Source organism: Halichoerus grypus, chromosome 1 (assembly GCF_964656455.1).
Source record: "Halichoerus grypus chromosome 1, mHalGry1.hap1.1, whole genome shotgun sequence".
In the NCBI taxonomy this organism is placed as follows: domain Eukaryota; kingdom Metazoa; phylum Chordata; class Mammalia; order Carnivora; family Phocidae; genus Halichoerus; species Halichoerus grypus.
Window position 1 is genome coordinate 79,556,070 of NC_135712.1, and position 20,341 is coordinate 79,576,410.

Consider the following 20,341-nt stretch of genomic DNA (forward strand, 5'->3'; position numbering starts at 1 on the left):
TTTAAAAATTTTAACACATGTAAAAGCAACACAATACTAACCCAATCAATTCAAAAGACTTTTTGAAAGCCTCTATGTTTCCTTTGAAAATGAATTCCCTTTTAGATTCCCCCATTACAAAGTAGAATCGCAAGACCTCTCTGATTCCTTTACAACAGCCCTGTTGTAAAGCCCTGGGCATTACTGCCTCTTGCAGGGGCCAGGTGGACACCTCCAGAGCAGCCCCTCCTTCAGCTGACCACTGTCATTCACAGTGGGAAGGGGGCAGGGGAACCTCCTCTGACATAGGCACCAGGGTCTGACCCCTCTCCAGCAGTCATACCTATACTAAAACTAAAACACACACACACACACACACACACACACACACACAGATTGTCATGGTAGTGTTGTGTTTAACCTCAAAAAATTGGAAACAGCCTAATCTCCAACAGCAGGGAAACAAGTAAATGATGTTATAGCCATAAGAAGGCATACTAGGCAAACCTTAAAAATGGAGTTTATGAAGAGTGTTTAATGCCCTGGGGACATGCCTATAATCTCAGGCAAAATGCAAAGTTATATATTAAAAAATATATCTCCATTATGTAAAACAGTGAAGAAAAAAGCCAGGGAAGAAATATGTTTAAATGTTAACAGTATTCATTTCTAGAATTATGGGTGCCTGTTAATTTTGAATCATTTTTGTATTTTCCTAATTGTACACAATGAGTGTATAATGATTTCATAATTCGAAATGTTTGGGAAGTTTTCAAGGACCAAATCCCCAATGTTGGTGAATTAAGAAGACTGATAAAAAAAAAAAATTTACAGTAACAAACAATTTTGGGGAAACTGTAAAAAAGTGAGACTACTAAATATCTGATTGGAATTGGGCCATAAATTTAAAAATTTTTAAAGTATCAATGTACATATGCACGCCTGCCAGTTGAAAGAACAATTTCTACTTCCGATCCTACTCCCTGACAAGTAATAATGTACCAAATCTTTTAAAATAACAAATGTAACAGCCTTCAGCATTCTGTTCCTTGTCAGTCCTGGACTTGAGCTCAAAATGGCTTGCATTGACCTCTACCATTCAGGGTCAGTCTTCATGAGGGGCTCTTGGATGAAATCCCTGTTGGGGTGGGGGGCAAGGTTGGCAGGGGCATAAGCAAGTGTGAGCCTCCTCTCCAGCCCAGTACGAGCTTAGTCACTTACTGGAGGAATTCAGAACTCTGTTCGCCTTCCACTGTGCAAGCTAGCGGGGGCAGAAAGCGTCAGCAGAAGGACATGCTGGGTTGATTACAATTGTTCGGAGGCACTAGAGGGCCAGTAGCCCATGGCCAGCCTTCCCCATTCTTCTTGCAGACCCCGTCCTGTTCATTGGCACTTTGGAGCATTCTGGGCCAGGACAAAGAGACATCTAGAATGAATGCTTTTTTTGATTCCCCACTCCCCGCCCCCCATCTCTTCATCTGGCATCCGAGCTCTTTTTTTCTCTTACCTCTCTGTTCTGATGTACTTCAAGCCACCCTTCATACCCATTAGATGTGTCTTTCCCAAATTTCCCCTTTTCACGTGTCACTCCCTTACTCTAGAACTTACCTTAGTTCCCTCTCGCTCAAGGAATCAGATCCAGACTCCTCAGATCTTCACTACCCAACTCCCGGTCCCTACCCAGCCCCTCCAAACTCACCATCCTCTGCTCTGCTTCCCCTCCACACTGCCCCTCCGCATCCTCCCTACCCCCCACCCTAGCATCCAGCCCAGCCCTCCCCATCCTGCAGGCTGCACTTCAGTGGAACCTCAGAAGTCTCATCCATTGGAAAGAAATGTTCCTTCACTAAAATAGAATAATGGAGTCTTGTCCAAATTATGCTCAAAGATACAATTTTCTCCATGTTAAGTTTTCTCCCATCAACTTTTGTTAAACCTTTGGCACCAGCAGCTCTGCCTATCTCTAGTGAGAGCCCGCGGATGGCGGAGCGTAAAAACAGTCCCTGGCAAAAAATTGTGGAAAAGCCTCAGGAACAGCCCGTTGTGTGTCTTCAGTAGCTTGTTTATTTCACAGACATGTGCTCACGTTGTGGTTTTATATGTACACAAAAAATAGATTCCCATTTTCTACTAATTAAATTGCTTGGGTGCATGTGAGAGAATTCTATACCACGTGCTTTTGTGATCACCTTTAAAAAAAAAATCGTAATGTTCTTTGCATAAGAAAATTCTGAATGCTGTGAGCCAGGACACCTGGGTGACTTTGTAAACCACTGCTTCAGACCCATTACACCCCTCCTTCCCCAATACCACACACTCATGCGTATTTGTGCTTTTATCATTCTGTTCTGCCCGTGCTCGCCACACCCCCTTCTCCGCCAAAGAATACCTCCTCAGCAGCCACTCTGGAAAACAGTATGGAGGTTCCTCAAAAGGTTGAAAATAGAGCTACCCTATGACCCAGCAATTGCTCTACTGGGTATTCACACCAAAGATGCAAATGTAGGGATCCGAAGGGGTACGTGCACCCCAATGTTTATAGCAGCAAAGTCCACAATAGCCAAACTATGGAAAGAGCCAAGATGTCCATCAACAGATGAATGGATAAAGAAGATGTGGTATATATATACAATGGAATATTATGCAGCCATCAAAAGGAATGAGATCTTGCCATTTGCAACGACGTGGATGGAACTGGAGGGTGTTATGCTGAGCGAAATAAGTCAATCAGAGAAAGACAAGTATCATATGATCTCACTGATATGAGGAATTCTTAATCTCAGGAAACAAACTGAGGGTTGCTGGAGTGGTGGGGGGTGGGAGGGATGGGGTGGCTGGGTGATAGACACTGGGGAGGGTATGTGCTATGGTGAGCGCTGTGAATTGTGTAAGACTGATGAATCACAGACCTGCACCTCTGAAACAAATAATACATTATATGTTAAAAAAAAGAAGAAGAAGAAGAAGATAGCAGGAAGGGAAAAATGAAGGGGGGGCATCAGAGGGGGAGACAAACCATGAGAGACTATGGACTCTGAGAAACAAACTGAGGGTTCTAGAGGGGAGGGCATGGGGGGATGGGTAAGCCTGGTGATGGGTATTAAGGAGGGCACGTATTGCATGGAGCACTGGGTGTTATATGCAAACAATGAATCATGGAACACTACATCAAAAACTAATGATGTATTGTACGGTGACCAACATAACATAATAAAATTAAATTTAAAAAAATTTAAAAAAAAATACCTCCTCAGCATTCTGCAAGATCCCATTCATATAATACATCCTTCATGAAGGCATTCTGCCCTCTGTCCTAAGATCCAACAGAACTCCTTTAGTTCCTTCAGAAATCAATGGAGAGAGAAACACTAGACATCAGAGAAAAGTAGTTAGGAAGAAAACACTAATGAGATCTACAAGAAAGGAAAATACCACATTGAGAAGTGAGACATTAGAAACTCTTTCATTTATCCCAGGAAGTATTGCAAAGGTCAGGAGTGGTCATGAAAGGTTCATCCAGCCCCTGAATTTACACAGAGAAGAAGGGACGGAGACGGATGTGTTATGTTTCTAATCTATCCCACTGCGCTAGATGCTTTTCAAATATCCTATTTATTCCTTCTTGGAAACCCTAAGGTTTGCATTAGGATCCCTATCTTACAGTGATAAAACTGAGGCTCGGAGAGATTAAATTTGCTCAAATTCACCCACTTAGCAAGTGGCAGAGCCATGATGAAAACCCAGTCCCACTGCTCCTGCCTACTCGGCACTGGACACCTTCACACCCAATCTCACTGAACAGTCAAACTACTCTGTTATTATTCCCATTTTTTTGACAGGAGACTCACATGCGGAGAAGTGAAGTGGCCTGAACCAAGAGTCACATAATTAATAGCGATGGAGCTGAAGTATGAACTGGGGCTTTGGCTCCGGATTTCCCCTCTGTTCCCTCTGCTCACCACACAAGGGAGGGCAGGTGTAACTTAGTAACTGCAAGAGAAGACAGTGAGTCTGGGAAGCTCGAGAGGTAATCTAGCCCACTGAAGATTTTTTAATAAACAAAGAGCTTCTTCCAGACATGAGTCTATACAGAGCCATTACCATTATTACCTGATGGATTACCTCACAACCATTTACATCTGCACGGTGTACACAGAGTTGTAAATGAATGCTGCCCGCATGCTTTTGGCAATGTGTGGGTTGGAAAGGGTAAAACACGGATCCTGGAATGAAAAATTACATCTCCACATGGAAGGCAGTCTAACACATAAGGAGGAAGAGGAAGACCATATTTAGCATTTATATTCTACTGTGGTTGAGACGACCCTGTCGGAACAGGCCCTGGGGTCAGTTTCCAAGTACAAAATGAACATTCCTAAGTGGGAAGGTCCAGATGAAACCCAGATAAATAGACAAAGCAATTAGGTATGCAGAAAAGAGCAGCAGGAATGAGGAAAGATTGCAAGGGCAGTTCAAGTCAAAAGGCATGGAGAATTCTCCCACCCAGGGTGCTACCTGGTAAAAAAAAAATTCCTCGAAGGTCAGGTGGAAATGCTGATTTTTCTGGCCTGCCTAAAGGGGGCCTTCAGGGGTGGGGGTGGGGGTCTCTTCCAGAGAGCCGGCCACACTTAGGAAGGCCAGGCAGACTGAGGAGAAAGGGAAAGTGGTTCTTCCAACCTGTTTCATGTCACCAGCCCAGTGGCTAAGGGGCTGTCTGCAGGGGAGGATCTAGGTTGAAGGAGTCAATGAGGAGGCTGATCCCCTTTTTCTGAGCAAGGCCCAGATTTCCAAAATGGAAATGGAAGATGTGGGCATTTTAGTGCAGTATGAATTCCCCCTGGGTTGCCAAAGGCAGAGGTGAGGCTGGAGGGTTTCACCAAGCTCCATGCCATCCCCAGTCTGGCTGAACTGAAGCCCCATGTTGGGTGCAGGTAGTGTTGCTAAGGAAATGAAGCACTTCCCTCAGCAGACAGCCTGAGCTGGTCCAGAGGCCAAGGTCACCAGCTCCTCATTCCTCTCCCACCATGTGGGCAGGCAGAAGCTGGGCGTGCCTAAAAACAAATCCACCAAGAGACGCTCACCCAGCCACCCCCTTTCTCAAGCACAGTTTTGCCGGGCAGTCAAAATCACTTGCTGCTCATTCACGTACTCATTCATCCTTTGGTGACCTCCTGCTAAGTGCAGGTGCTGTGTTCGGGGCTGGGCAATTCAGACAAGCATGCAAGGGGGTCCCTATGAGAGGAGTTTGTCCCATGGACAACACAAACACAGGAACAATGTGATCAATACTTTAATCAAGGGTATTTCGGAGGAGGTGATGTTGGAACCAATCACTCCGTGTCTTTCGGCTGTTTGTTTTTAAGCACCGAAGAGATGTAGCCCACAATTCCAAAATATGGATGATCACCCCCGTAATGACTGTATAAGACCCCTGATATCTTATCTCCCCAATCCCTATTTCACCCTGTCTCAGTCATCTCCTGGCCCTACCATCCTTCCATCCAGTGGTCTAGCCACACAGAAGCAATGGCCAGTCCCTGAACATGCCAGTTACTGCCCAGCCTCGCTATGTCTGTGAGGGTCCTTCCTTCTGCCTGGAAGGCCTTTCCCTTCTTGCTCTGCCCAGCCAAGTCCTAGTAATTAAACATTCCAGCTGGCCCAAATGTCAACTCTCTCTGATGCCTCCCTTGACCCTAACAGGAAGTACTCACTGCTCCCTCCTTTGTACTCTCAGAACCCATTTACGGGTCCCTGTTACCACGCCTGTAAACATCATATCGTAGCTATTTGTTCCTGTGCCTTGCACCCACCTCCCACCAGACTGGGAGCTCTTCTCAGACAAGCTCCATGCGGGGGACACCAGCCCCTCAAGAAATGTGTACGGAAGTAGAAATGGAAGTTCCTGCTGCACAAACTCCCATGTCTTACCTTAATAAGAGCGCATTCAAAGTGATAGCCCAGGTTCGCGTCTGACAGGAGGGATAGGCCATTCACCTTCCCCGGCATCCACTGATTGCCCGGACTCTGTAACGCTCAGCGGGGAGAGGCAGGGGCAGAAATGGAGTGTAATAAAATCCAGTTTATGGAGTTTTTTAAGGGTATGAAGCATATCCTTAGATATGATTGTCTGAGCAGTAGAAAATACCTAGACTGATACACAAGACACTGTTAATAGAGCATGATTCTGGATTACGGGTAAAGGAAGTGATGAAGGGGCTTTTGTTTTCCACACCTTTCTGGGATGTTGAGAATTTTTGTCATGAGTCTCTGTCACTTTTCAAAGAAATAAGACATGAAAATGAATCTTCTGACTACATTTTAAAAAAATTTTTTTAAGTTTTTAATTTATTTTTGAGTAATCTCTGTACCCAACTCACAACCCTGACATCTAGAGTTGCATGCCCTTCTGACTGAGCCAGCCAGGTGCCCCTTATGACCACATTTTAAATGAACCGATTCAAACTAGGTTAATAACTACAGTCTCACTAGAATATTCATAGCCGTGTCAATAGTAAGAGCAAAAACTAGAAACTGCACGAATGTCCACGAGCAGTAAAATGGATCAATCAGCTGTAATATATTCATACGATGGGAAACTATGCAGCAAAGACTGAATGCAACACAGCTACACACTACAAAATGAATGACTCTTCCAAATATAGTAAAGAAAAGAAACCGGACGCAGAAGAGTTTGTACTGTACAATTCCATCTATAAAAAAGAGAAATAGGCAATATTGATCTATGAGAGTAGAAGCCAGGATGGTGGCTACCTTTGTGGGGAGTGGGGAGAGGGAGTCAATGAGTAGAAGGGGGCATGAGGAGGTCTTTTGGGAGCAGGGAGCTGATAACGTTCTGTCTTGTGATCTGGGTCTAGATGCACAGAGGTGTTTGCTTTGTGAAAATTCATCGAGTTCTACACTTATGATTTGTGTACTTGCCTGTATACATGCTTCAGTAAAAAGTAAACAAACACACAAAATAGGTCACAGTTGAGATGTCCAAGCACTCCCTTACTTCAAGCTGATAATCTCTCTTAAGAGCAAGATGTCGACCTTCCAGCCTCCTAGACATTCAGCGATGGGACCACAGAGATGGGAGCCAAACTGTATGAGCACCTGTGTCCTGCCCCGAGGAAGACCCCACGTGCAAGGAGGAACAGACAGAGGACTGGAGCCCCTTCCATGGGGCAGAGAAGTCCGAGCTTTCCTGGGATGGGAAGCTGTTCTCATATTTTGCAGTTTTGCTTATGTAATTTGGCTACTTAATGGGAGAGAATATGGAGAAGGGAGAGGGGCAGGGAGGAGGAGAGGTTTTTAGGCAGGCTCTGGTTTAAATAGAAGCTGCCTTATGTCCCAGAGGTAAGGGGCAGGGGACAGACTACTAGCAAGAATCATGGTGGAGGAGAGACAGAAGGGGACGTTACCTGTTTTTAAACACTCTGATTGTTTGGCTCCGTGTGGTAATAAAGGGGAAGGACTGCCTCAGGTTGAAGGGGCAGGCCGGATGCCCAGGTGAAGTCATATGATCAAATCCACGGATGGGACATTTCACCTGGGGGCTCCCTTACCAGTGGCCATGCCTGATCTTTCCTTTGTCCAACTCAAACTAAATGCAGCCCCCTCCACAGGCCTGACAGAGCTGAAGCAGAGGTGGGCGCTTAACAAGCCAAGCCAAGAGCTGAAAGGACCACCCTCCTTACCACCCGCTCTCCAGCTGCCACGCTGAAGCAGGCCCCTGAGAGAATCCACATTCCAGCCCCACCAGCCTGCTCTTCCAGCGGGCCCAAGGGGTGATGCCAAAGCGAGGCCTTGCAGAGCCTGAGGCGGGCAAGTTCTGAGCCTGCTACTCATACGTGGGGGGCTGAACTGGGAATGTCGCAGTAAGTGTCAACCCCCGGCCATAAGGAACTCTCCACTAATGGCAGAAGGGAAGCAAAAAGAGGACTCTGAGTGGTCAAAATAGATTTTGACAAGTCGACACATTCAAGTTCATCCACTTCCTCATTGGAGGGGGCCCTGTGGCTCTCACCCAGAACCCACGGACCCTTTCTCTACGCCCAATTCAAACTCACTTGGTTGGTGGCTTTCCCTTGGCGGATCAGAGGCAAAAAATTACAGTAGCTGTGAAGGGCTGCTGGAGAAGCATGTTCTTAATATACGGACAAGTTCTGACTGACACACTAATGTGGCACAGGAGCAAGAAAACTTGAAAGATAAGACTCGGGATTCCCCCCTCCCCCAGATTCCAGCAGCTTGGGGGGCTCCTTCTTGGGCCTGGGAGGTAGAGCAGGATGTGGGGCTGTGACTGGTCCGACCAGAGGGCCCAGGAGGCTCGGGAGAGACAGCAGGGGCACTCGTACACAGTGGAGAGCCCACTGCAGAGCTGACTCCTTCCTGGAGGCTATGGGAGGCCTAGGAAGTTTCTGAAGACTTCACTCTACTGTTTTTTTCTTTTTAAGGTTTTGGGCTCAAGGAAGAAATCCCTCAGCCAACAGGTATCTAAATATGACATGTGTCCCCAGGTTTCCTGGAGAATAGATGTTTTCTACAATCTAAGAATTGAAAGTTAAGAGAAGGAGGCAGGACAGAGGATGTCCTCAAGCTTAGGAAATGGACCAGGAGAGGAGTAAGTTCCCACTAGGCCCGTGGGTCAGAGGCCTGGCTTGTTCCTTCCTCACTATGACACCTCAGACGTGTTTGTTAACCTCTCGCTTTGACCCTCAGTTTTCACAGCTGCAAATTGGGTATTGTTGCTCCCTCTGAAGAGGATTGGGAGTATCAACCAAGACAATGTACATGAAGCGTCTATCATGGAGCTTGGCATCTAGGTGATGCTCAGTGAACGAAATTTCCATTCTCTTTCTAAAAGTGGTTTCACTGAAGACCAAGTCTTTTTGGCCCAGGAGAGTCATTCATAAGTCAGGTGGGAGTTGCTGGAGCGAGTTCCCAAGGAAGCACCAGGACTTCCGTGGGAGTGGCCAATAAGAGCCCCGAAGGCAAATGAGGGAAAGGCACAGAGGGAAAACAGCCAGAACGGAGACTTCATAGCGAAGTGTTTCAGAGCAAGGACTCCATTCAAGATCTGCTTTCAGCTCCTGACTCCCCACTCCTACTCTTAGATCTTAGACAAATTCCCTAACCTCTCTGTGCCTCAGCTTCCTCGTCTGTAAAACCGGTATAGGAATGGTGTGGACATCACAGGGCTGTTAGGAAGGTCAAGTGGCTTAGTACAAGCAAATCCCCTAACCAGCCTGCGGCAGCGAGGTACTCTTTCATCGCTGGCTGTGGTCCTGCAGCTTCCTTCCCTGGGGCTGAGGCGGCCCAGCAGAGTGGGGACTGGCGGGCTCCGGAGGGGCCCCCTTAGGTACACTCTCCCTCTCACTGGGTGCTGGCTCTTGTGACCTGGAGTGATTTATGGAACCTTCCCGGACTGAAAATTCCTCATCTGTGAAAAGTGGAGGTGGTAATAATTGTACCTCCCTCAGAGGACGGTTGTTGGGACTAAATGTGCTTAACACATGCGAAGGGTTTGGGAAAGTGTCTGGCTCATATTAAGCACTCAGTAAATGTCAGCTGTTATTATTCCCTGGCTATAAGGAACCCTGAAGGCAATATGGCCCCTGTTTGTTTAAAGAGACATTGAATCTAAAAAATTTTCTTTTCTCTCTTCCATTTTTAGGGTATTTACTCCTGAATTTGAGAAAGGAAGAGGTGCTAGCCAAATAGAGTTCTTTATCTCTCCCTTGAAGACAAAACAAGCAAACGAACAAACATTTCCTTACCTTTTTGCCATTGCCCTCAAGTCCCTTCCTCCATAGTATACCGGAAGGGACCATGTAGCCCACGCTCCAGCCTCCACCCAGGGCTACACTCACCACAACAGTTCTAATAGCGGAATGGGAGGCAGTTTCTCAAGGTGAGGGACCGAGAGCAGGACACGGCCACATTTCCCACTGCCATCTTGGTGATCGGCTGGAGGCAGAGTTGCCTGCTTTACACTTTAAACTGCTTTGGGGATTTTAGGGAAAATTTTAAAAGCTGTCCTCTAAGGGAACAGACGTTTTCAGGCTTGGGGCAAGGGACTTGTTTTTCCATTTTTCCATGTTGTTTCCCTGAAGACACACTGCACATTGAAGAACAAGGTGCAAGTTATCCTGTTGTAATTAAGTGAGTTTGGCTACCACTGGAGGACAAAAGCTAGGTTGCCCCTAGATGAATGTTCCAGAGGGCTGGTCACTCTTTTTGTTATCTTTTCCAGTCCTGTTACTCTCCTGGAAGAGAAGAAATTGTACATTAGAACATATGCTGTAAGTAATGTTCTAAGGAGGAAAGACTCAATGTACTAGACAAAGAACTTCTAAATACTGACACTTAACTCTTTTTAAAAGATTTTATTTATTTATTTATTTGAGAGAGAGAGAGTGAGTGGGGGGTGGTGAGGAGCAGAGGGAGAGGGACAAGCAGACTCTGCACTGAGCATGGAACCTGATGCAGGGCTTGATCCCACCACCCTGAGATCATGACCTGAGCCGAAATCAAGAGCCCTAACCGACTGAGCCACCCGGGCACCCCCTAAGAGTTAAGGAACTCTTATAAAGCAAAGATAACAAGAGAAGATGGGGAGTGGAATAGGGATGGGAGCAGAGGACATAAGTCACCAAGAAGGAGAAGCAGAAAAAAAGAAGGAAGAGGTGTGGAGAAAAGACATCAGAAACACTAAACAAAAAGGAACCAACTCTGTGCCCAGGAGTCAGCCTGCCAAGGTTGGTCATCATGAGTTATACCATCACATTTCACACTGCAGATACGGTGCCTGGGCCCAAGGACCTCCCTCTCCAACACAAGCTCCAAATTCCAGAATCATAGACTCTTAGAGCTAGAACAATCCTCTGCGTGCATCTATCCCACCCACTGCAGTGGTCCCTCTGCTCTATCCTTAAATCTTTCTGCATAAATGTGTCCTGTGGCAGGACACTCATTACCAGTGGGAGTGTTCCTTCACTGGCCACTCCAAACATCCCAAAGTCCTTCCTCATGCTACACTAAGCTAAAATCTGTTTCCCTGTGGTGTCAACCTGTTCTGTCCTCCATCATTTGGGGTTCAAATGATATTTCCTGGTGGTTTGCTGAGCAACAGAGGCACATGCTATTTCTCTCACATAGGGACTCTGGGGCCTGCCTGCCTTAGGGGAGGAAGTGGTTGGGGAGCTAACCTGGGCTGGGAGTCTAGCTGGAGAGAAAAAGCCCTCAGGGCTGGTAGCAACCCAGTGGCAGCACAGCAGGACTGGGGTAAAATCTCCAGCCACCAAACAGAAACGGTACTATCTGGGGAATGAAGAGAGGCACTAAGGGAAAAACTGTCCTTGAGCTGGCGTCAGAAGCAAAATGCTCTATTAGGAAATTAAGTATCATGGAACTGCTTGTTGAAAGTTCAGAGCACCTTCCCACCCATCAACTCATGTTCCCCGAGTCTCTTGCAAAAGCCAACAGCTCACGAAGGACCAGTGCTGGGTCCGGGACTCAAGCAGGGTACTCCAGGTTCCTTTGGTGAACCCCAACATTTCTTGGGCTATAAATGACAAACCAAGTGGCTTCTCTCTTTAAGATACACAAATGGAAGCCGAAAAGAAGGTGGGCAAATTTTGACTTAAAAAAAAATTTTTCCCCTCAACATCCACATTGCATTCCCCAGGCAGGGGTGGTGGTACCCCACAGTCGGCTACCCCCTTCACTAGGGGCTCTCTCCTAACATTTGGCGTCTTTCCTCCCTACCACGGGCACGCAGGGTGAATGGCAGGGCACCCCAACATCCTGGGGGAGCGCAGAGAGCTGCCCCGCCTTCACAGGAGGGGGTAGAGGGGGCAGAGTGGGGAGAGGTTTGCTTATTTATTTGTTTCCTGGAACACCCTGTTAAGAATCTCAGCAATTGCAGTTAGTGCCCGATCGTTTGGCAGGCAGAATAGCTTCTCGCCGTTCCCAGCTGCACGGGATCTAATTCGCAAATGCACCATCTTGCATTCAACACTTAAATGGAAAACAAGCAGTCCCGGAAGGGAGGCAGGCGGTCTAACTCTGCAGGCCCGTTTCGGAGGGATTTACGTTTCTAGGTCGGTTGACTGGTTGGTGCCATCCCCGGAGAGGATTTCTTTGAGCTCCGACCCTCTCTCATCTCATCTCGGGTCCAGAACCTATTCTGGCGGAGGTTGTAAACTGCAATTAAACAGGGGGAGCAAACGGAATTTGTTTGGGCCTTAGGCCTTGCCAGGATAAAATAGTAACCAAAATCTGTTTGAGAGCTCAGATTTTAAAGGGAGATACTGCTTATTCTTCCCCACTGGAAACCTGGTTAAAGGAAATTAAGGCCTCTCTTAAAGGTAACTAAGATTAGAGGGCTCGGTTTCCGTTTTCTGTGTTTCTGTGGGCCGAACGCCCAGGTCGGTCAGCGAGTTTCTCTCTGGGTGGAATGACGAATTCCTCTCGCCTGAATTCTAAAATGATAACTTTGCTTGGTGCTGCAGCTGCGAACGTCTGGCGCCCAGTGGCCCATCCTGGCGGTGGCGTTGCGGGGCGGGGAGTGGGGGTGGGGTAATAGGGGTGAATGGAGACGGGGAAGAGCCATGCCTCGGTGAAAAGTTGGGAGAGCTGCGAGGAGGGAAGTAAACGCGACTCTCCGCGGCTTCGGCCCCTTTAAGTGCTTCACTGACTCAGCTAAGCTTCCCCCTCAGGTCGCGTTTTTTATGAATGAAAAACGTCCTTACATTCATTATATAAACAAGCCTGTGCTGATTGGCCAATGGCCCCCGGTGCATAAATTATGTAAAACAGACCCCTGAGGGGGTGGAGAGGAAAGCGATATTGACCAATGGGGGCTGGAGTGGATGGGGCGGCTAGGCTGGATTTGCCCGCAGACAGGGTAAACAAGACGTGATGGACAGGCGCAGGAGCGGCCTCGGGCCAATGAGAACCAGGCTGAGCTAGGACCGCGGGCCAATGGTGGCAGGCGGAGCAGCAGGCCCCGGGGGGCCGGGCCAGCGCTCCAGCCTGGTTGGCAGCTGCGGCGCAGAGTCCAGCCGCTGGTGCGCGGAGCGGTTCAGCGTCCCCCGAGCGGTTCGGCCCAGCCATTCGCCCAGGCGCCCAGGCCCGGTGCGCGCGTGCGTGAGCGCGCCTGCGCCCCGGGGCCGCTGCAACCGGAGGAGAGCGGCTGCCTCAGGTGAGGGGGCGTCGAGGAGGCAGGAGGGCATCGGAAGGGGTGTTCAGGAGCCGTTCCGAAGGGCTCAGCCCGCAAGAGTTCACTGGCTGATTCAGAATCCTCAAAGTCCGGGTGCACTTTCTATCTGGACTGAGGTACCCCCCCCCCCGGGCTGGCCACCCCCTGCTCTCGTGGCCCGGTCCGGTTCGGTTCTTGGGAGGCGTAGGGTGGGGGTAGCTAACGGTTCCGGAGCGCTCGGAGAGCGGGTTTCCGCACGTCGCGGGGAGGCGCGGCCGGGCGCGAGGTGCGGGGGCTCTCGGGTGGGGATGGGGGGAGAGGGACGCGGAGTTGCGGGGCTTTACAGTCTCTGGAGGTCTGAGAGCCCGGAGGAGCCTTGGAGGCTCGCGAGAAGAGACGCCCGGCGGAGCTTTGCAGTGGGGAGGAGGGGGCGGGAAGCAGCTTGAAGGGGAATATTTGAGAGGTGATGCCCCCCCAAAGCACCAGGAGGGGTTAAGTGACACAGGCATGTGCAGCCTGAGGGGTTGGGGGTTGGCCAGGAACTTATGCAGGCCTTGCAAGTTTCAAATTGTGGGAAGTGGACACTCAATCCCCCAACTCCCACCCCAGCAGCCTGAGGGCGTCAGGCTGCATCGCGGTTCTCGAGAAGTCGGGGAGCATCAGAGCAGCGGCCTGGGGATAGTAGGGGAAAAAACGGGTGCGGAGGGTGGGGGGATGGAGAGATGCTGGAGCCTCTCACTGGATTAGCGATCTGTCCGCATTTTCAGAGGAGAGGAGAGCTCTGGAGGGAACCGAACTCCTGGTTGAGGAGTGCCAAGGAGAGATGTTTGGAGGTTGGGGGTGGTTGGTAGCGCCCGGCGCCGCAGCTCGGTTTTATGAATGTGGATGACTTTATGAATGAAGCGGGTTTCTTTTCGTTGGCTCGCTGCTCCCTGCGGCTTTTTTTTTTTTCTTTCCCTTTTTGTGAATGAAGCATTGAGCTTTCTTCCGAAATCTCTGGGGGTGAGGGGCCTGCGTCGGAGGCTGGGCGTGTTGGAAGTGGGGGCGGGGGCGCATCTGAAGGAGTTTTCATGAATGGGGAAGGCTGGGAATTGGGTGGAAGTGTGTCTTGTTTTGTGAATGGGGCCCAGCGCTAGGGATCCAGTTACAGCCTTTACCTGATGTGGCGGCCGCGGCTCGCTCTCCCATTCATAAAACCAGGCCCGCTGCGCGCCGCGGGGGAGGGGCCTCGATCGCGCCGCTGCGCCGCGTTAAAGTTTTCCTGGGGGCACCGGGAAGGGGGGACCACAAAGGAAGTGGTTTAAACTCCCTTAAGGCTTTAAAAAAAATTATACTTTAAACAAGATTTTCCTAGCCCTTGAACTCTGAGAGCTGCTTTAAAAATCCTCTATGCCTCTTTCTGGTTCGCGTATGGCAGCTTCTTTTATTTCATTTTTAAAAAGGTATTTTTGCTCTTCGTGGTGAAGTGTTTTGCAACGTATTTCATCGTGAGGCTCGGAAATATGTCCCCCCTCCTATCTCTTCCCCGTTGTCCCTTTCCCCCATAGACACTGACAGAATTTCTAAGGTCACGATTTAATCGGACAGATTTTGAAGTCTACAGAGGACTCATTTTCATGGCCCTCAACTCACTGCCGACGTTTCTCAGATTTTGTATACGGGTTGATGACATTTGAGAAAGAGGCTTTATTCTGAACGTTTAGCGCTGTTTGGAAGGCATACAGGCAAGCTAGCGGGCATGTTTTTCTAGGAAATTATGGACTGTGTGCAGTTTTGCTCCTCTCTCTCTCTCTTTGACTTTGAAAATTTCTGACTAGTTGGGCCAGAGTGCTGAAAGGAGGTTGACCACGAAGGGTTTTCTTGTATCCTGCTCACTTAAGAAAAACAAGTTGCGTGGAATTGTCCACTGAGAAAAAGTTCCCTATTTAAAATTTGTATGCAGGGTAAACAAAAGAATTATCCTTAAGCAGTTTGCTTTGTTTAGAGCTGGGGATAAATGAAATTACTGTTTTCCCCATTTTGTTGATTTAACTGCATTTCTATTTGGAGAATGAAACAAAGGGTTCAGGAAGATGGTACCTTCCTAAAATTGTTACTTTATTCCTCCCAAATTAGAAAGCGTTCCCTCCTTTACATTTGACCCTCAACCTCTCTTCCCAGCCCCAAGACCTGACAGTGCCGGAACAAGTTTAATTGGGGGGGGGGGGGGCAAGTTTGGGGAAAATTACTTCACTGTAAGAAACAAACTGAATTTTCTTTACATGGATCTTTTGCTTTTAATATTTTTTTAAGATCTGTGGTAGAGATGCATTTAAAGTCTGTGTGATGGAATTTAGTTTCCTTGATCCATTACTTTTCATGGCTATTTTATTTATTTTAGAAGTTGTTGATAGCACAGATATCTCTGTAAGTTGCCATAGGAATATTTGTGACAATACAGACCCTATGTCTGTTTGAACAGAAGAATTAGGTTTTAAAAGAGTGTTCTGTGAAGATAAGTATATCTCTGATCGATATATTCCTGGAACTATATATGGTGTCTTACCACTGACCTACAAACTACTTTTAGAAACACTATGTATGTCAAATTCTTAATTGCCAATAATTTGGAATGCTTAAACCCATTTTCTCTACTTCCTGTCACTGTACTGTCAAAAATTAAATTATCTCTTAAAAAAAAAAAAAAAAAAAGACCTAACATTACAAATGCTCTGGAGAATCTTCTATTGGAGAGAATCTTGAAATCACCCTTTTGTAATGAAAATAAGGGGTTTTGGTTTTCGTTTTTATAGGGAACAGATAGTAGCAAACTTATGATTAGAGAGAGAGGGTAGGAGGGCTAGGTAAATGGATTTGACACTAAGTACACTATGAACTTTTGATGCCCTTAATCAAGCACACCTTTAGTCTGTAAAGCTTACACTCTGAGTGGGCTTTAAGTACCTCAGAGAAAGGTAGCAATTTTGCACAGGTCCTAAAGAAAGAGCAGTAAAAATTACTTCATTTCTCTTCTTTGCTCCCTCTCAGTTAAAAATCTCCCAAATTCCTATTACAGGAGGACCCCTTTCCCCCCAGAAATTACTCAATGCTGAAACCTTTCAAAGTGATATTCAAGGCATTGGAAGCACCATGGATGGGTTTTATGATCAGCAAGTCCCTTTTATGGTCCCAGGGGTAAGTTTATGTGGCTTTGGTTTGTTTTGTTCTCCCTCTTCGAATATGAGTCTTCTCCTCATTGGTTTAGTGGCACAACCCCCTTTGACCCCTTTATTACCCCTGAGCCTTCACTGTCTTTTGGCCTCTTTCAGAAATCTCGCTCAGAGGAATGTAGAGGGCGGCCTGTGATTGACAGAAAGAGGAAGTTTTTGGACACAGATCTGGCCCATGATTCTGAAGGTAGTAAAGCTTTCCCTTTGGTTTGTGGCTTCTTCAAATGGCCCCCTGTGAGAGCCGCATGTAGACTCATCCTCCGTGTTCTCCCCAGCACAGGAGTTCTCATTCTGGTGTCTTCTGTTTTCAATTCCAGAGTTGTTTCAGGATCTCAGTCAACTTCAAGAGGCTTGGTTAGCTGAAGGCAAGTTTCTTGGCTGTCCGATTTTCCATATAAAACATTTTACTGCGTTTTGTAATAAAACTTAAATGTCTAAAATAAAAATCTCTTTTCCAGCACAAGTTCCTGATGATGAACAGTTTGTCCCAGATTTCCAGTCTGATAACTGTAAGTACCTTTCTGGTGGTGGCACATTTGTTCTGAAAACGTTTGGTCTTGGAACATCCATGTCTGGAAGACTTTTTTCAGCCATTGCCAGCATATTTGGACAGTGGAATGCATTTAGTTTCTTTAAATAGTTCAAAGTTAACCCTCAAAACTTTTGTTTAATTCTTTATTGGAGTTATTTCTAAAATGCTTTTACTCTATTGCAGATAAGATTTACTGAACATAACTTCATCCTAAATTTCTTTTTGCCTAAGAATATTGCAAGGCTTCAAGCTCAAAATTAAAGATCAGCTGACATTATATGTATAGGATGTTGGACTTAACATCCTTTAACCAGACGTTATTTTATGGTGTTTTTTTTGTTTGTTTGTTTTATAAATTAAGTCCTTGATGCAGATCATGAGTCTGACATTTTTTTCTCTTTTAAAGGTGCAGAAAATAGTTAATGGAAGATTCCAGTTAATTGTGGCTTCACCCAACATGTTGTCAATTTTGTCTCTACTTCTAAGTTGACACAGGGTGGTCACAGTGTGACCTGATTTACTCTTATTTTTCATGTAATTGTCAGGACTTTATCTTTCAGAGAGGAGTAAAAACTTATTCTTCAAATGATCATTAAGTGCACCTATCACTGAGTTAATAAATGCAGTGGGAAGCTCAAAAGATGGCTCTCGGTGCTGGCAAGGGCATGGTTAGCTTTTTACTGATCTTTCCGGGCTGTCCTCAACAGGTCTGGGAGCTTTTATGGTCCAGGCAGAGCTCTCAAGGACAAAGCTGGCTGATGAAATGTGAGCAGCACGGGGCAGCTCTAGAGAGCATTAGTCACTGGCGAGTGAGCTGGTTTAAGAGAGGCCTGCAGAAAATGCTGCCTCTCTTGAGAGTTGCATCATAGAGAAATTCATGTCTCTTAGTCATAGTTTATAATAGCAAGCACCTGAGCCAGGCAAGGACTCGATTTCTCATTTTGCCCAACAAGTTCTTCCCGCTTTGTTTGATCTTGTGTGTGTGTATGTGTGTGTGTGTTTATGTGTGTAAATGCCACAGGAGAGAGAGGGTATCTTTGTATTTAAGTAAAAGCTGACTGTTCTAAGTCATTAGATGAAAGCCTAGAGGTACCAGCTAAACATTCTTTAATGATATACCTCCTATTCAAGGCACAATGCCATGAAACTTTAAAAGGGAATAAACTGTAACCCACAAATGCATAGTTACCTTAGCGATGTCACAGCTTGCTATTGTTTTTTCTATAAGAAAGTAAATGTATGTTAATTATTGCCCTTTGATTGCTTACAAGTGATTGGGAAGCTTGCCACTAAAAGGCTAAATAAAGATAACCCAAATATTGTGTGTGTGCCTGTGTGTGTGTGTGTGTGTGTGTGTGTGTGTTGCAAGATAAAAGACGGGATTTGTAATCCCACTTTGTTCTGTGTTGACAATTTGGCCCAGCGTTTCCATTTCCTACTCAGAGCAGCAAAAACTGCAGTCTGTTTGGGAGGTGGCTTTCTTGGCAGAAGTTCTTTGAAATGCTTTTATGACACTTTTGTTTGTTTCTCTGTAACCCAAAGAGTTAAAAGGGAGTTGAGATGACTGCATTCAGATTGATTTCATGTGCTGAAGCAAAGGTATGCTCTTTAGAGAAAGATGTCAGTAAACAAGATTTATATTTGGAGAGATGTTTCTCTGCAGGAATAGGCTAAAGTGAAGGAATCAATAAATGTGTTTTGGCTCCTTAGAAATAATTCCCACTCAGCCAATAGAATGTGCTAAATTCTTTAATTAAATTGCCATACCTACCTAAAATGGAGATGCTTTCAGAGATATTTCTGCTTACCAAGTGTGATGTGTTTTTTACTTTGTTTGCTTTTTGCTTTAACTTCTTAAGGTTGAGCTTTTCTGTCCTTTAAGGATAAAACAGATGGTTGAGTAGCCTCAAAAGTGTTTTAATAATTCTTTCCCCTTCTCTGACTCTTATTTTGGGAGATGGAGGTTTAAGAAGGAGGGCTTCAAATAGATCAGCTTGCCTTAGAGGTTCAGTAAGAGTACAAGGATGCGGTGGTATGTTCTGGAGCCGTTCATCCTTACTGGTATGTGTGACTGGTTTTCCTGCAGTTGTGACTGACCGTGTAGATGCATGGAAGCTGGCAGAGCCCGGGGCTGGGCAGACTTCTCTGTGAGCACGTCTCCCAGCCTTGGATTGAGGATCAGCTTTCACCGCAGTCACCTTCTGGAAGAGCCCATGATTATCCCAGGGGAGGGGGAGAAACTCATTCAAATTTAATAAAACCTTATGAGTTGATTTGAGTCAGCCAATCAATGAACTGTAAACCAAACTTGCACTTGCCCAGTAAAGCAAACCTTTTCCCTGTAGTAGCAAAAGCATTTGTAACAAATATTCTTCTGTGGCCTGACACACTGATTCTAATCTGTCCTTTTAATGATGATTTGATTAATTTTCTATATGTGTGTGTGGGGGGGTGTGTATGTGTATGTGTGTGTGTGTGTGTGTGTGTAAGAGAAAAAGAAATACTAAGTAATGTGGTAATTTTTATTTTAGAATGTCAGTTTTGAAGATTATGGCTTACTTTTTTCAGTAAGTGCTATGAGCTCAGCTTCTAAAGAGATTATATTTTGTAAATTTTCCTGATTTGGGTTCCTAACCATAGGCATCTATCTATGAGTGTGATTTGAATAAATTAAACCAGTGTTCTTCTAAGTCTTATAGAAATGTTCAACTTACTTCTAGCTATATAGACTTCACCTTACCTCACAAATACAGACATTAGTATAAAGTATCCCCCCATCTGGAAATTCTTAAAGGTCAAATTCAAGGCAACAGAAAGTGCAACCTATAGACAAGAGGGGTTCTGCCAGTGCCCCCCATTGTCCCCTGGTCCTGAGAAGTAACCTTGAAGATCCCAGACTGGGCTGCAGGTACCTTGTAGAGATAGTCTTCCCAACCCCTTCGTTTTACAGAGGGGATAATATAAGGTCCAGATAACTGGAGAGACTGACTGGTGGTTTGGGGCAAATGGGAGGGGTTAGGTGAAATGAGAAAAAGAAATTGTAAAATATTATCCTTAAAGAAGCTCTCACAGAGCTGCAGAGCCGGGGGTGCTGGCACATGCAGGTGTGGTCCAGGCTCTCTCTCATGATTTCAAAAACCTAGAGCCAACCCTCAGGGAAGACTTAGGGAGACTGTTGGCCACCCAGTTTGTCACCTCAGTTCTTTTCATTCCATGATCCTGAAAAACTTATTAAGTATCTTGGTGCTTTGAGTTTTTCCATCTAGGATTTGGAAGAAGCCTATAAAACAGAAAAACTATAAAACTGACATCTTTATTATAAGACATACTGGTGTACATACAGATAAAACTGTGTGTATGTATATATCTTATATAATATAAATAAGTGTGTGTATGTGTATTAACACAGAGCTA

General features: G+C 46.1%; 1 protein-coding gene across 2 annotated transcripts in view; it reads left to right on the forward strand.

The window, feature by feature from the left end:
- Positions 1-13,008: 13,008 nt before the first annotated feature.
- The window catches only part of ETV5 (ETS variant transcription factor 5), a 58,938-nt gene continuing 51,605 nt past the window's right edge, over positions 13,009-20,341 (forward strand). The window contains exons 1-5 of one of the 2 annotated variants that reach the window (XM_036066659.2): positions 13,009-13,189; positions 16,242-16,360; positions 16,495-16,582; positions 16,713-16,760; positions 16,854-16,904. In XM_036066659.2, the coding sequence (XP_035922552.1) occupies positions 16,316-16,360; positions 16,495-16,582; positions 16,713-16,760; positions 16,854-16,904 (232 nt within the window). In that variant the 5' untranslated portion in view covers positions 13,009-13,189; positions 16,242-16,315. The other variant, XM_036066660.2, reaches the window with a different exon arrangement.